Genomic DNA, 12,501 nt, shown 5'->3' with positions numbered 1-12,501 from the left:
GAGTCCACCTGGACTCCCACGGCTGAGCAGGCAGGAGCAGAGTCCACCTGGACTCCCACGGCTGAGCAGGCAGGAGCAGAGTCCACCTGGACTCCCACGGCTGAGCAGGCAGGAGCGGCAAGGGATCCACCACGGGGGCTGTGTGCAGCAACATGATCAGGAGAAGATGCGTCTGGGTCTATGGGCTCAGGACAGGTTGTGTCCTCACATAGCGTGGATGATACAGAGGCTGCAGGAGATGGAAAAACTACAGGGACTGTGGTAGGCATGGGAGGGACCACAGGGGCTGCAGCTGTGAGGAACTCTTCTGCGACTGGATTGTCTGGGGCTGGATCTTGGTTTGGGCTGGCTGCTACGGGTTCTGGTACTGCAGCGGGTTCTGGTCTGGCTGCTACAGGTTCTGGTCTGGCTGCAGGCTCTTCAGTGTGTGACGAGAAAAAAAACAGGATCGAGTTCAGCTCTTAGTTTCATGGAAAATTGAAAGATCACCTGATGAACCGATGTGCTGAGCAGGTCAGGCTGTGAGAGGAATATATCCAAGAGTTGGTCCACCAGACGTCTTCTATTTGTAACTCTGTCTCTTGGAGTTATTCTGAGAATCATTATAGAGCCTTTGATGAGAGGATGAGCCACCTGGTCCTCTACAGAAGGCAGCTCAGGGATTTGGTCATCCTCAATAGGAGCAGGAAGCGATTGCCCAACACGCTGGCTGGCCCCCCTTCGTCCACTCCACAGACGAACCGGGGGATGACTGCTCCCCCCCCTGCGAAATTCTCCCCTGTTTTGCAGGTTCTGGCTGAGGAGAGCAGGCCGGAGGCTGGGACCAGGAGGAGGCGGAACCAAAAAAACTCAGCCTCGCCGGGCTGAATGCGAGGAGCTGGAAATACAGGTGATGTGGGCGGAAGAGCAGCGGACCGGTTCCGTCTTCTCTTTCCCTTTTGGCGGCGATGTGGGTGGCGTACCAGGGCGAACCAGAGTTCGTCCTCTGACTCGGCGTCCTCCCCAGACGTCCACCCAGAGCAGACTGGTGAGTAGGAGGGACTGAACCTGGGTGCTGTGTGGTTCTTTTGGAGCTGAGATCTTCGTCTCTCCTCCTGCAGTAAGAGAGGCGAAGGCAGAACTTCGACTGCCTGGCCGTGGCTTCTCAGTCCCAGGACGGGTCTAGTCCAAAAGGCACCGCACCAGATCGCAGCTCCCTCCATCTGGACAGGCTCGGGCAAAAACAGGTGAGCAGAGTCTGACTGAGCCTGCCTGCTGGGTTCAGGTTTTGGTCGGTTCGTACTGTCAGGGTTTTCAAGGCAGATCAGGACAGGAGAACCCAGTTGCGCAGGCAGGACTCAGGAGGCAGACGTATAAAATAAAATACTTTTAATAATAAGAATAATAAATGAAAAGGCTGACATGGCAGCAAAACTTACAACATGGACTCAAGAACAGGATCAGACAGACAGGACAGGCAATACCCAACGACGAACCGACAACGACAGAACTGACAGACAGACTTTAAATACACACAACCAGGACATGACACAGGTGACGATAATCAAATAATCAATACAGACACAAGGGAGAACAGACAGGGGCAAGGCCCACTAGATGGTGCCATCCCTACATAAACTAAATATCAGGTTTTGTGTGTAGATGTGACCCAACAATGAAGGCTGCTCGAAGGATATAAAGTAAGATAATCAGACAATGGAAACAAAAAGCAGACTAAAACGCATCGGTTTACAAACCACAATTAAACAAAAAACTGTCTGAGCAGCAAACTCCTATTTGAACAGGCTGAGGGAGTAATGAGGTAAGTGGCTGTGGCTGCAGAGTCCTAATGAGAATGGGAAACAGGTGTGAGATGAAAACCAAGACCAAGGAATAAAATGGTGGCACAGAAGACCTGAATGCCCAAAATACAAAAGGAAAAAAAAAAAAAACAGCAGACAAAGCATAGCAACAAAACCCAAACAATAAATATTAAATATAAAAAACAATCCTGACATTAAAATTACTTAACAGTAGCTGCATTGAACTTTAATCAATCTTGGGACAGGTACTTAAATTTAAACAGTTTTCACAATATTTTGTTTTAGGTAAGTAAGTTGCAACTGCTTATTTATTTATTTTTGCCTTTCAGCTACTTTTATCAAGTTTTAAACAGTTTTTGCATAATTTTAGTCAACTATATTTAGTCAATCCAAAAAAGTTCAATCTGGTCCTCTGGACATTCAAAAAAACAAAAAACAAAACAAAGCAAAAAAATCTAGAAGTTTGTTTTTTGTTTTTTTGAATGTCCAGAGGACCAGATTGAACTTTTTTGGATTTTTCTACCTGGATTATTGAGCATGCATCAGGATATATTTAGTCAACTTTAACTTATCATTGGAGAAATTCTCTTGTTCACTAATGTTTACTCTAAAAAACCACAACCCATGGCAGATGCAGGATTTGTAACATGCATTTTACTTGCAAGGACTCATAGGACAGGTTACACATAAATATAAATGAATGCATAAGCATGAAGACATGTCACAGAAATGAGCAGGGAACAATGTTATCTGCTGACTTTTACAGCATTAGCAGCTCAGCAGAGTTCAGCGGGCGTCCTTCAAGGCAGCTGCAGCCGTCTCACATGACACTTTATCTTCACAACCATGCTTCACGGGCATCACAGAGACATCGCGAGTATAGGCCGAGAACTCTCCACTGTGTCTCGAACCAAGAGCTTTGAGATAAGAAAATGTTTTGAGAGACAGTTGAGCTGCTTATTCTCAGGGCAGAGGGGAATAATGTTCTCCGCTACAATAATAAAACAATAAAAACATTCCAAAAATTCTCTAACACTTCTTGGCTGTGTTACACAATAAAAACCATGGGGGGGTTGATCACTTTCAGGTCTAAATTGTTGACCTAAATCGAGTCAAAAAGTTTGACCCAGTGTCCAGGTCTGAGATGAGCTGTGTCAGCTCTTCACAGGCCGCCATTTTAGACCAGAAGTCGATCAAACTGGACCTAACTGGACCTCTATCTTGTAAAATGATATTAAACCTGATTTTATTAATAACTTTCTTGCACTAAGCATTCAGTTTGAGTTAATAAAATAACATGTGTTTTGACATACGCTAACATTGCTCTAGTTGCTAGCTAGATGATGCTAATGGAAGTTAACACCAGCTTGCTAACATTAACCAAAGTTTTATTTACTGTATACCATTTAAAATATGTCAGTGACAAAAGACGTAAGCTGATTCCCAAAATCCTCAGGTAAATTTTGATCAAAAGTGTCAGGTTGCAATTACAGTAGTCCCTCGTTTATCACGGGGGATCCATACCCTGAAGACCCACGATAAGTGAAAAACCACAAAGTAGGAATAGTAATAGGCATTTGAAACCTTTCCCACACTCTTGCAATATTCTAAACAATGTTTATAAACTCTAAACGCTCTAAAAGAGCACAGAATGTCATGATTTCAGCTTTCTGCTTCAGCTGCTCTTTGCCACCTGCAAGCACTCTTGGCCACGCCCACTTCTCCGCTCTGCATGGAGAACAGCTGATCAGCTGCAGCAGGAAGTTTATGCAGTGTGGGCTGCACAAAGGTGCAGGAGGTGCTAAATCATTCAAAATAATTTATTTTAAATACAAATTCCATGCCGATCGTGCGGCTCATCCATCAATCAGCCAACTGTGTGTCATGTCCACTCTTATTTTGAAAAATCGCTAGAGTGAGTCTGCAACAAACGAACCGCGAAATAGTGAGGTAATGTACGTAAAATATAGTTCACCATTATCTGTTTATGCAAATTACATCAACTAACTAAAATTCTTAGTTTGGTTTAAATAATCTTTATTGTTTGTAATTAATGCTGTTCAAAACCCATTTTTATAGTGTAAAATTCTGCCATTTTTCTTGTATTGGATTTAGTTTGGACTTGTCCATTTCTATTAAGTTGTGTATTTTAAATAAATTACTCCGTGTTTCAGTGTGATTTTTATTGATGATAATTTGTCATTTTAAATGTGAAGGTATGTTTGTTACAACAAACACCAGCAGAGGAAAAATAAAGTGCTTTTTTTTTAGTTCTCGCTGTTTTCGTCCTTCAGGTGAAAAAATGGTGCCACCGTCCATTACTCTGCTTCCTAACAAGAAATCTCCAACAAACGGCCACAGCTCTCCTGTTCGGACGGGAAAAACAAGTGAGTAATCCTCTTGCTGCATTAATCCCGCTCGTCTGTCCCGCGTGTTTTCATCTGGAGGCACTCAGCGTGTTTGAGGCGGCTGCACATTTTCTAGAAAGTCCTGACGAGTTGCATCTGCAGAGTTTCAGTGTTGTGAGATGAGCTCAGCTGCAGGAACTGAATCAGCACGAGGGAAGTGATGAGCACATCAAGGGCACATTCCTCTTCATCTCCTGCAGCAGTGTGGCACTTCGTCCTTGGGCCGTTCCGCAACATGATGCTCCTCATCCCCATTCAGCCTCACTCTCGGTTTGTGAGAATGCTCAGCTCAGACTGATGTGATGTGTGTGATTCCAGCTCCTTCCAGCTCGGAGAAGAGGCCGCAGGTGAACGGACACGCGTCCCCTTCACATCTGGCAGGGAACGTTGGAAACGGCCACGGAGGTAAACCAAGTGAGTGTTTTTAATCGTCATCGCCCGCTGAATGGCTGTGTGTGTGCCTGTTTGTGAATCTGTCTGTCAGCATAATATCTCATATCCCACTGGATGAATCTTAATGAAACACTCAAAATACTCACTGGATGTGCACCTACAACTGATTGAGTTTCGGGTCAACCCCCTATTCAAGATGGCCGCTCCAGCTAATCAACATAAGCCAACGCAATCATATCTACAACTCAGCCATTTTACCAGAAACAGAGCTAAAACTTGATGTGGTAGTAGCTGAGAGTCGTTCACAACATTGAGTGTGACATCTCACAACATTGCTTAAGATTACACAAAACAACTTTGACCATCACTTCTCAGCAGATTATTGTCCCCCGTCATGGAGCGAAGAGGGTGGAATCGAAAATACCCTCCATCTGTCTGTCTGTCCGTGCATGTTGTGACCATGATAACTTGGAAAAAAAAAGGGAGGTACAGACTTCAGTTTTCATGTGTGGCTACATCTAGGTGTAAAAAACGTTTATTTTCAAAAATTGGGTTGTCACGTCACAGTCCAAGATGGCTGCCACCTTATATGTACATTTGAAAACTACATGAGCTGGATGACTTGGGGGGGGGGGGGGGGCGGGAGAGCAATGCGCTGACTTCTACAGTATTTTGGTATATGGCTGCAATGAGGCGTAAAAATATCAATATCAAAAATTGGGTTGCCAAATTAAAATCCAAGATGGCCACCACTCTATGTATGTAAACCAACCGCCTGCATTATTTGAGGAAACTATGCTTTCTAGTTTTTATTTTGCTTAAAAATATAGTTTCTTAAAATGATTGGGGTGGCCTTTTGGGTGACCAAAAATTAATCTATGTTTGCCAAGGCCACCAATGGCCACCCCTTGGCTCCACCATTGCACCTGGAGGTTGATAAAACTGCTCCCTCCAGGATCCGTCACTCTGCGCTGCCTCTAAACATTCACAAATACTCCTTAATCAAATCTCTCGGAGATGAAGGATTTTGGTGTACCACTTCTTTTGCTTTAAAACTTCAAGGAATGCTAGGACTTTATTTATTTTCATTTCACCTCTTGTTTTTAATCTAAAGTGTTTTCTTTCATCTTTCAGCGTTGGAGGCTTACATGAAGACCGATGACCGGATGCGTTTAGCCAAAGAGCGACGTGAAGAGAGGGAGAAAAGCCTGGGTTGGTGATGTTGTCTATTTTCATCATAGCAAAGCTCTGAACTGCCTCTGGCTTCTAAACTTCCTCTAAAGTTTGTGTGGGCGCGTCCACCATCGCCCCTCTTGCTGTCTAACTGGATATAGAAGCACTTGGAGGATTCCTTCAGAGTTCAGTGGGTTTCAGTTTCAGATCTGATAAGCTGTGTCACTGTGGACAGTTGACGCGGACACAAAGTAGGTCCTCCACTCAGGGATAATCCTGCAGCTCCAGCGGTTCCCTGGAGACAACGATTTCTGTCTTCATTGTTTAATCTCGAGAAGGGGTTGAAAAATGAAATCAAGCTCACAAGTTCTTAGATAAAATAATCATATTTGAAACTAAAATCTAGATAAATCACTTTTTCTGTGAAAACACAGTGTGAACGCTGCACCCTGAATAACGACTGACAAACAGTTGATAAAAGAAGCAGAACACTTGACAGACTGAAAAATGTTAGATTGTATACCTGGATTATTGAGCATGGACTTTGTTGTTTTCAACCAGTTTGACAAGACTGTCAACAAGGAAGAAGGCTGGCAATGGAGGAGGGGGCGTACCAAAGAGACCATCTTATCACAAGCAGAACTGGTTTGTTCCACTTTGGAGTAAGCTGTTGGGGGAAGAATCAGTTTTGTTGTGTGTTTCCTTGACTGGTGAAGCCTTCCGGACCGAAGGCGAAACGTTTCAGCACAAAAAAAAGAAACTGTCCAGATGACCTGACTGAAAAATGTTGGATTGCATACCTGGATTATTGAGCATTGACTTTTTTGAAGCAGAACAATTGTTAAAGCTAAAACAAGCTAAATGCTAGGTAAAAGCCAAAATCAGCAAAACATTGCTTAATCCGAAAGTAGCAAAGGTCTCATTAAAAAACTGAAAGTAGGAGAAGGATAAACAAAAGCAGCAATACAACAGCTAGAAGCTAAAATATCAAAGCTGAAAGTTGCAAAAGAATATCCAAAAGTAGTAAAGGGTTAGCGATAAGTTAAAATATCAAAAGGCTAGCTACATAGAAGCTTTAAAAGGAGTAAAATCCATTAAAAAAATCTGCAAAATATTAGCTAAAAGCAGGGCTTAATTTGTAAACCAATCGATGCCAGAACACAAATAGCGGTGGGCCGGGGGTGGGAGGGTCCTCCCCCAGAGTTTTACAAATAAAATTGATGTGATTTCCCTGCTTGTTGTTGTCCGACTCCACATGTGAAACCTCCAAACGCCTGCCTGCGACTGTGATCTCCTGAATGCGTACGGCTGCCTGATTAGTTCGGCACTCACCCCCACCACTGTTTTAGGTGCAGAGATTTTTTTAGTGTAGATGCGGAAATGCTACTTGAAGAGGCTGTTCTAATGCTGTTGTGTTTAAAATTAGTGTTTATGTCATTACTTTCAGTTTACATATACAATATAAATTTTATTCGTTCAAGGCAGTCATCCATCCATCCATTTTCTTTACCCGTTTATTCCATTTTGGGTCACGGGGGTCGCCGGTGCCCATGTCCAGCAATCACTGTGCGAGGGGCGGGGTACACCCTGGACGGGTCGCAAGTCCATCACAGGGACACATAGAGACAAACGAGACAAACAACCATTCACTCTCTCACTCACACCTAGGGACAATTTAGAGTTACCAATCAGCCTAACATGCATGTTTTTGGTCTGTGGGAGGAAACCGGAGTACCCGGAGAAAACCCACGCATGCACGGAGAGAACATGCAAACTCCACCCAGAAAGGCCCCCGGACCGGGATTTGAACCAGGGACCTGCTCGCTGAGAGGCAGCAGCTCTACCAGTTGCGCCACCGTGCTGCTTCAAGGCAGTCATATTTGTTCATAACTTTATTATTAGTAAGCCTGAGAGTTACCGGATCTAAGCAAACAGTTACCAGAACGCACCCTGTCAAAATAAGATATTTTTTTCCCATTCAACCTTTATTTATACAGGCTAGCCTCATTGAGCCACGGGGACTCATTTGCAAGAGGGACCTGTTCCAGACAGAACATATAAAGTACAGACAACAAGAGCATTCCCAGATCCTATTCCGGCAAGATCCGGATCAAATTAAACACTGGCTAAATGTAGCAAAAGCTTGTTAAGAACTAAAATTAGCAATGTGCTAGCTAAAACCTAAAAGTAGTAAAATACTAGCGAGAAGATAAACATGTCAAAAGGCTAGCTGCATGAAAGCTCTAAAAGTAGTGAAATGCAAGCCAAAAAAAACAAACGGCAAAGGTTTTAGATGAAAGTTGAAAGTAGTAAAAGGTTAGCTATAAACTAAGAGTAGCAAAATGCTGCCTAAAAGCAAAAATAGCAAAAAGCTAGGTACAAGTATCGATGTAGCAAAAGCTTAGCAAAAAACAAAAAGTAACAAAATGTTAGCTCAAAAAAGACGAAAATAGAGAAAGTTTACTTATACTGAAGCAAAATTCAATAAAAACATGTTTTTGAAGGAATTACACAACTGAAAGTATTTATATGGAGGAAATATTTATACATTAAGTTAAATATTTCAAAAAGTTAAATGTTTTAAAAAGCACAATTTTAACTATACGTTAAAATTACAGAAGTAGTTTTTGCAAAAAGCATACAAAAATAATAAACTGTGTGAATCCTGAACTACCATATGTATTCAAATAATCAGTCATCATATTATATATTTTTAAAATAAATTAAAAGTCTGATGAAAAAAATTCTTTGTGACTTTTCCTCTGTACATGAACAATTACATCTTTAAAAGCTGACTGGCTCAGCAGGAACTTTTGTCTCTTCCAGCTGCCAGGGAGCAGCTGATCAGGGAGAAGGAGCGCAGAGCTCGGCTGCAGTACGAGCGCACCGTGGAGGAGCGCTGGAGGCGTCTGGAGGAGCAGCGGCAGAAGGAGGAGTTCCGCAGAGCTGCAGTGGAGGAGAAGAGGAGGCTGCAGCTCGAGGAGGAGAGGGTCAGATAACTGATAAATGGCAGTTCCACATACTGATGTTTTATACTGAAAACCTCATCCATCCATCATCCATCCATCCATCCATTACCTTTACCTGCTTCTTCCTTTTTGGGTCACGGGGGTCACTGGTGCCCATATCCAACAGTCTCTGTATGAGAGGCGGGGGACACTAAACACTCATTTCTGAAATTTCTGATTTAATTTTTTGTTTTGTTTTTTATGCTCTTTCGTGTTGTGTTCAGGAGCGACTGGAGGCCCTGATGAGACGTTCTCTGGAGCGAAGCCTTCAGCTGGAGCAGAGGACAAAACGCTGGAGCAGGGGCTGCCCTTCAGGAGCAGGTAACAACAGAGCATTCAGGCCAGAATACAAACTGTTAGAAGGAAATGCATTGATGAGCATGATATAGCTTGAACTGACTCAAAACAGATAAATATAGACACGAAAAACCCACATTTTAATACAAAGACTGTACATTTTCTGGGTGTACTTTGAGTTCACACTAAAGTGTGCATGAATGACCAAAAATGAATGCGTTCCCCATTTTTCCCTAATATGGAATGACATTTCTGTATTTAAATATTTTTAAATTAGATTTTTTTAAGCTCCTGTGAACAACAGAACCGGCTTAAACGTAAACCTAACTAAAAAAATTGTTTTTCCATGAAAACACGGCGAATACTGAGAGCTGAATGACTTGAGAAGTTTGTTAAAGAAGCTGAAATTGAGTTGTTAAAGCTATGAGAAGCAGAAAATTTGTGAAAGCTGAAAGTTGCAAAATACAGGCCTAAAGCTAAGATGAGTAAAATGTTAGGTAAAAGTATAACATGCAAACTAAAAAGTAAAAGTAGCAAAAATGGTATAAGGTAAAAATAAGCAAAATGCTAACTTAACATTAAAAGTAGCAAAACACGAGCTAATGGGTAAAAGTAAAAATGATAGCTAAAAGTTGCAAGAAGAAAAACTCATGCTTAAAAGTAAGAAACCCCCATCTAAAAGCTAAAACTAGCAATGCATTAATTAGAAGTTAAAACACACTATTTAAAAGAAGCTAAATGTCAGCTAAAGGCAAAAAATGAGCTAAAAGTAACAAAACACTAGCCAAAAGCAACAAAATACTATCTAAACGCTAAATGTAGCATGGGGAGACAAAGTAAGCTGATGCAGATTTAAAGAGAATAATGTTTTAGAAAAATTAGATGTTATAATGATGATATATTTATAAGGAGTTTTTTTTTTTTGTAAATAAAGTTAAATATTTTGAAATGTGCACAAGTTACAAAACAAAAGTCCGTAATGTCATCAACAATAGTTATAAAAGCACATCATCGCTGAATGCAAAAAACAAGACAAATAAAGAGAAAAAGGATTACTAAAGTGTCTCGACTACCGGCACTTGTAGAAAAGCAGCATATGGTAGCTTTAAATAGACAAAAAATATATATTTATTCACTGCATCTCAGCTTCCCTGCTGGTACGCAAACTCCTGCTCAGTCTCCACAGCTGGATGAGACTCTTTTCATTTATTTTTTGTTCAGATAAGTTCTTGATAATGCTCTGTCTGCTCTGCTCTGCTCCGCCTGCTGCCTATAGGTGACTGTGAGAATGCCCCTCTCCCTTTCTCTGCTGCCTCCGCCTTTGCCTCCCCCATTCCTGCCGTCAGCGAATCGGGTAAAGTTTAAGCCCCCTCACCATCCCAAACGAGTCTACCTCGTGTTCATCTGAATATGTCAGTGTGACTGTGTCTGTATTTAGTCTCAAACGCCCCCAAAACACAGGAAAACGTGTTTTTCTTGTACTGCACGCTTATTTATTGCTCCTATGTGCAAGCTGTATTGCTCCAGTTTGTGTGCTAATTTGTATGCACAACAGGCTGCATATGTGTTTTGCTGTGTTTGGGCTGCTCTGCCTCAGGGATTCAAATTGCTGAACAGATTTTGAGAATCAAATATTAGCTTTAAAATTAGCTAAGCATGTGTTTAAACAAACCAAGCATTTCTATAGAGACAGTTTACAGAACTGTAAGCGTTACCACCTGCAGGAATAAGAGCTACAAGAGAAGCTGTAGCACCAGGCCACACTTCATAGAGGAACCATGTTTTTCTCTTAATCCATCACACACAGCTTATTTATTTGCCCAAGTAAGCATGTGCTTTCAGTGACTGAATCTCTCTACAAACTGCCTCAAAAGTCGACCTCTGGATTAGTTTCCACAGCTTAGTAAACTGCCATGTAATTACAAATATGCCAAAGAGCACTGAAGCAAGATCACACGAAAATCTGAGTAACACTCGGGCTTTTATTTTATCAGTTGGTTGACAAGTTCAAAGTGTTTTATAAATTTCATTACTTTGATTTTGATAACCTGGGATTAATGCTTCAAAATGACAGCAGCTAAGTGGTGCTGACTTTGGCTTTGAGCAGCAGACGGGATAAATCAGATGACCTAGAATTGAAACATGTGCTCTAAAATAGCCACAGATGATGTCAGCCCAGTGAGATCACTGTTCTATTTAGAGATGGTTCTTTATGATAGATTGTTCTAACAATGGATATCAAAAAGACTATTTATAGTTTAGTTCAATGTTGACTATATTTTGAGGCTTGCTTTTGTCATTATGTATAAGCACCACGTCTGTGTTTTCTTTTCATTTCCTGTCATTATTTTAGGTGTGTCAAAACACTAGGAAAAAAGATCTTAATTGTTTTTCCAAGGCACTGTGCTAAAATGATATATTTCTTTATTTCACAGTATAGTATAGTATAGTATAGTATAGTATAGTATAGTATAGTATAGTATAGTATAGTATAGTATAGTATAGTATAGTATAGTACAGAATTGCACAGTATGATATAACACAGTATAGTATAGTATAGCACAGTATAGTACAATATTGTATAACATAGTAAAGTATAGTATAATACAGTATAGTATAGTGTAGTGTAGTATAGTATAGCACAGTATATCACAATATGGCATGGGACAGTTCAGTTTAATAAAGAATTGCATGGTATTAGTACAGTCCAGTGTAGTATAGTACAGTATAGTATAGTACAGTATGTAGTAAGACATATATGCTGAGATATATTCATACATTTACGGGTTCTTCATTTTTCTGACTGTGTAAATGTCGTGCATTGACTCTAACAGAAATGTAACGAGAGACGTTATTTATCTTTGACCCATCAAAATGAATGCGGTCATTTATTTGCAGAATCAAAGTTTAACATCAAACATTTACATTAATTTGGCAAAATATGAAAACAATAACATGGCTAGTTTCACAGGAAGTGGGAACAATACGGCGATTATCCTCACTTTTCAGCAGAACAGCAGACATCAATCACACGGCGGTGATTGAGAACTTTGCTTCAGACATTTCTAAAATATCTGTAATGATTTTAGGAGAAAGGAGAGTTTAAGATGGAAAATGGAGATTTATCTTACAGAGAGATGTGGGAGGGAATTTATCTGTTTGACCAGAACGGGCACGCTCCTTCAGATCTCAGCTTGGCCATGGTACGCTTGGTCGAAATAGAACTTTTACCTGGTTGATGATAGATCAGGTCGGCGTGAAGTCCTTCTTTTGACTCTTTCAGCGTCTCCGTTGAGAACAGCTAAAATACTTCGAGAGTCGTGCGAGGTTATCCAAACAGAAGTTATAATTCCCAAAATCGTCCCTGCATTCTGGATTCAAGAATTCTGAACTCCTTCAGAACTCTATCCGTCACATCTC

At 41.1% G+C, this 12,501-nt stretch overlaps 1 protein-coding gene across 1 annotated transcript in view; it reads left to right on the top strand.

Annotated features, from left to right (window-relative positions):
- map7d2a (MAP7 domain containing 2a) overlaps nt 1-12,501 on the top strand; it is a gene marked incomplete at its 3' end in the record, with an annotated part of 93,801 nt that overhangs the window by 2,662 nt on the left and 78,638 nt on the right. Inside the window, 6 exon segments of the mRNA XM_037688019.1 lie at nt 4,097-4,189; nt 4,529-4,624; nt 5,738-5,815; nt 8,603-8,766; nt 9,009-9,105; nt 10,358-10,435. Coding sequence (XP_037543947.1) covers nt 4,097-4,189; nt 4,529-4,624; nt 5,738-5,815; nt 8,603-8,766; nt 9,009-9,105; nt 10,358-10,435 — 606 coding nt within the window.

This window comes from Nematolebias whitei, chromosome 14 (assembly GCF_014905685.2).
Source record: "Nematolebias whitei isolate Nwh7 chromosome 14, NemWhi1, whole genome shotgun sequence".
Taxonomy (NCBI): Eukaryota; Metazoa; Chordata; class Actinopteri; order Cyprinodontiformes; family Rivulidae; genus Nematolebias; species Nematolebias whitei.
This window is presented reverse-complemented; position numbering and strand designations above follow the sequence as displayed.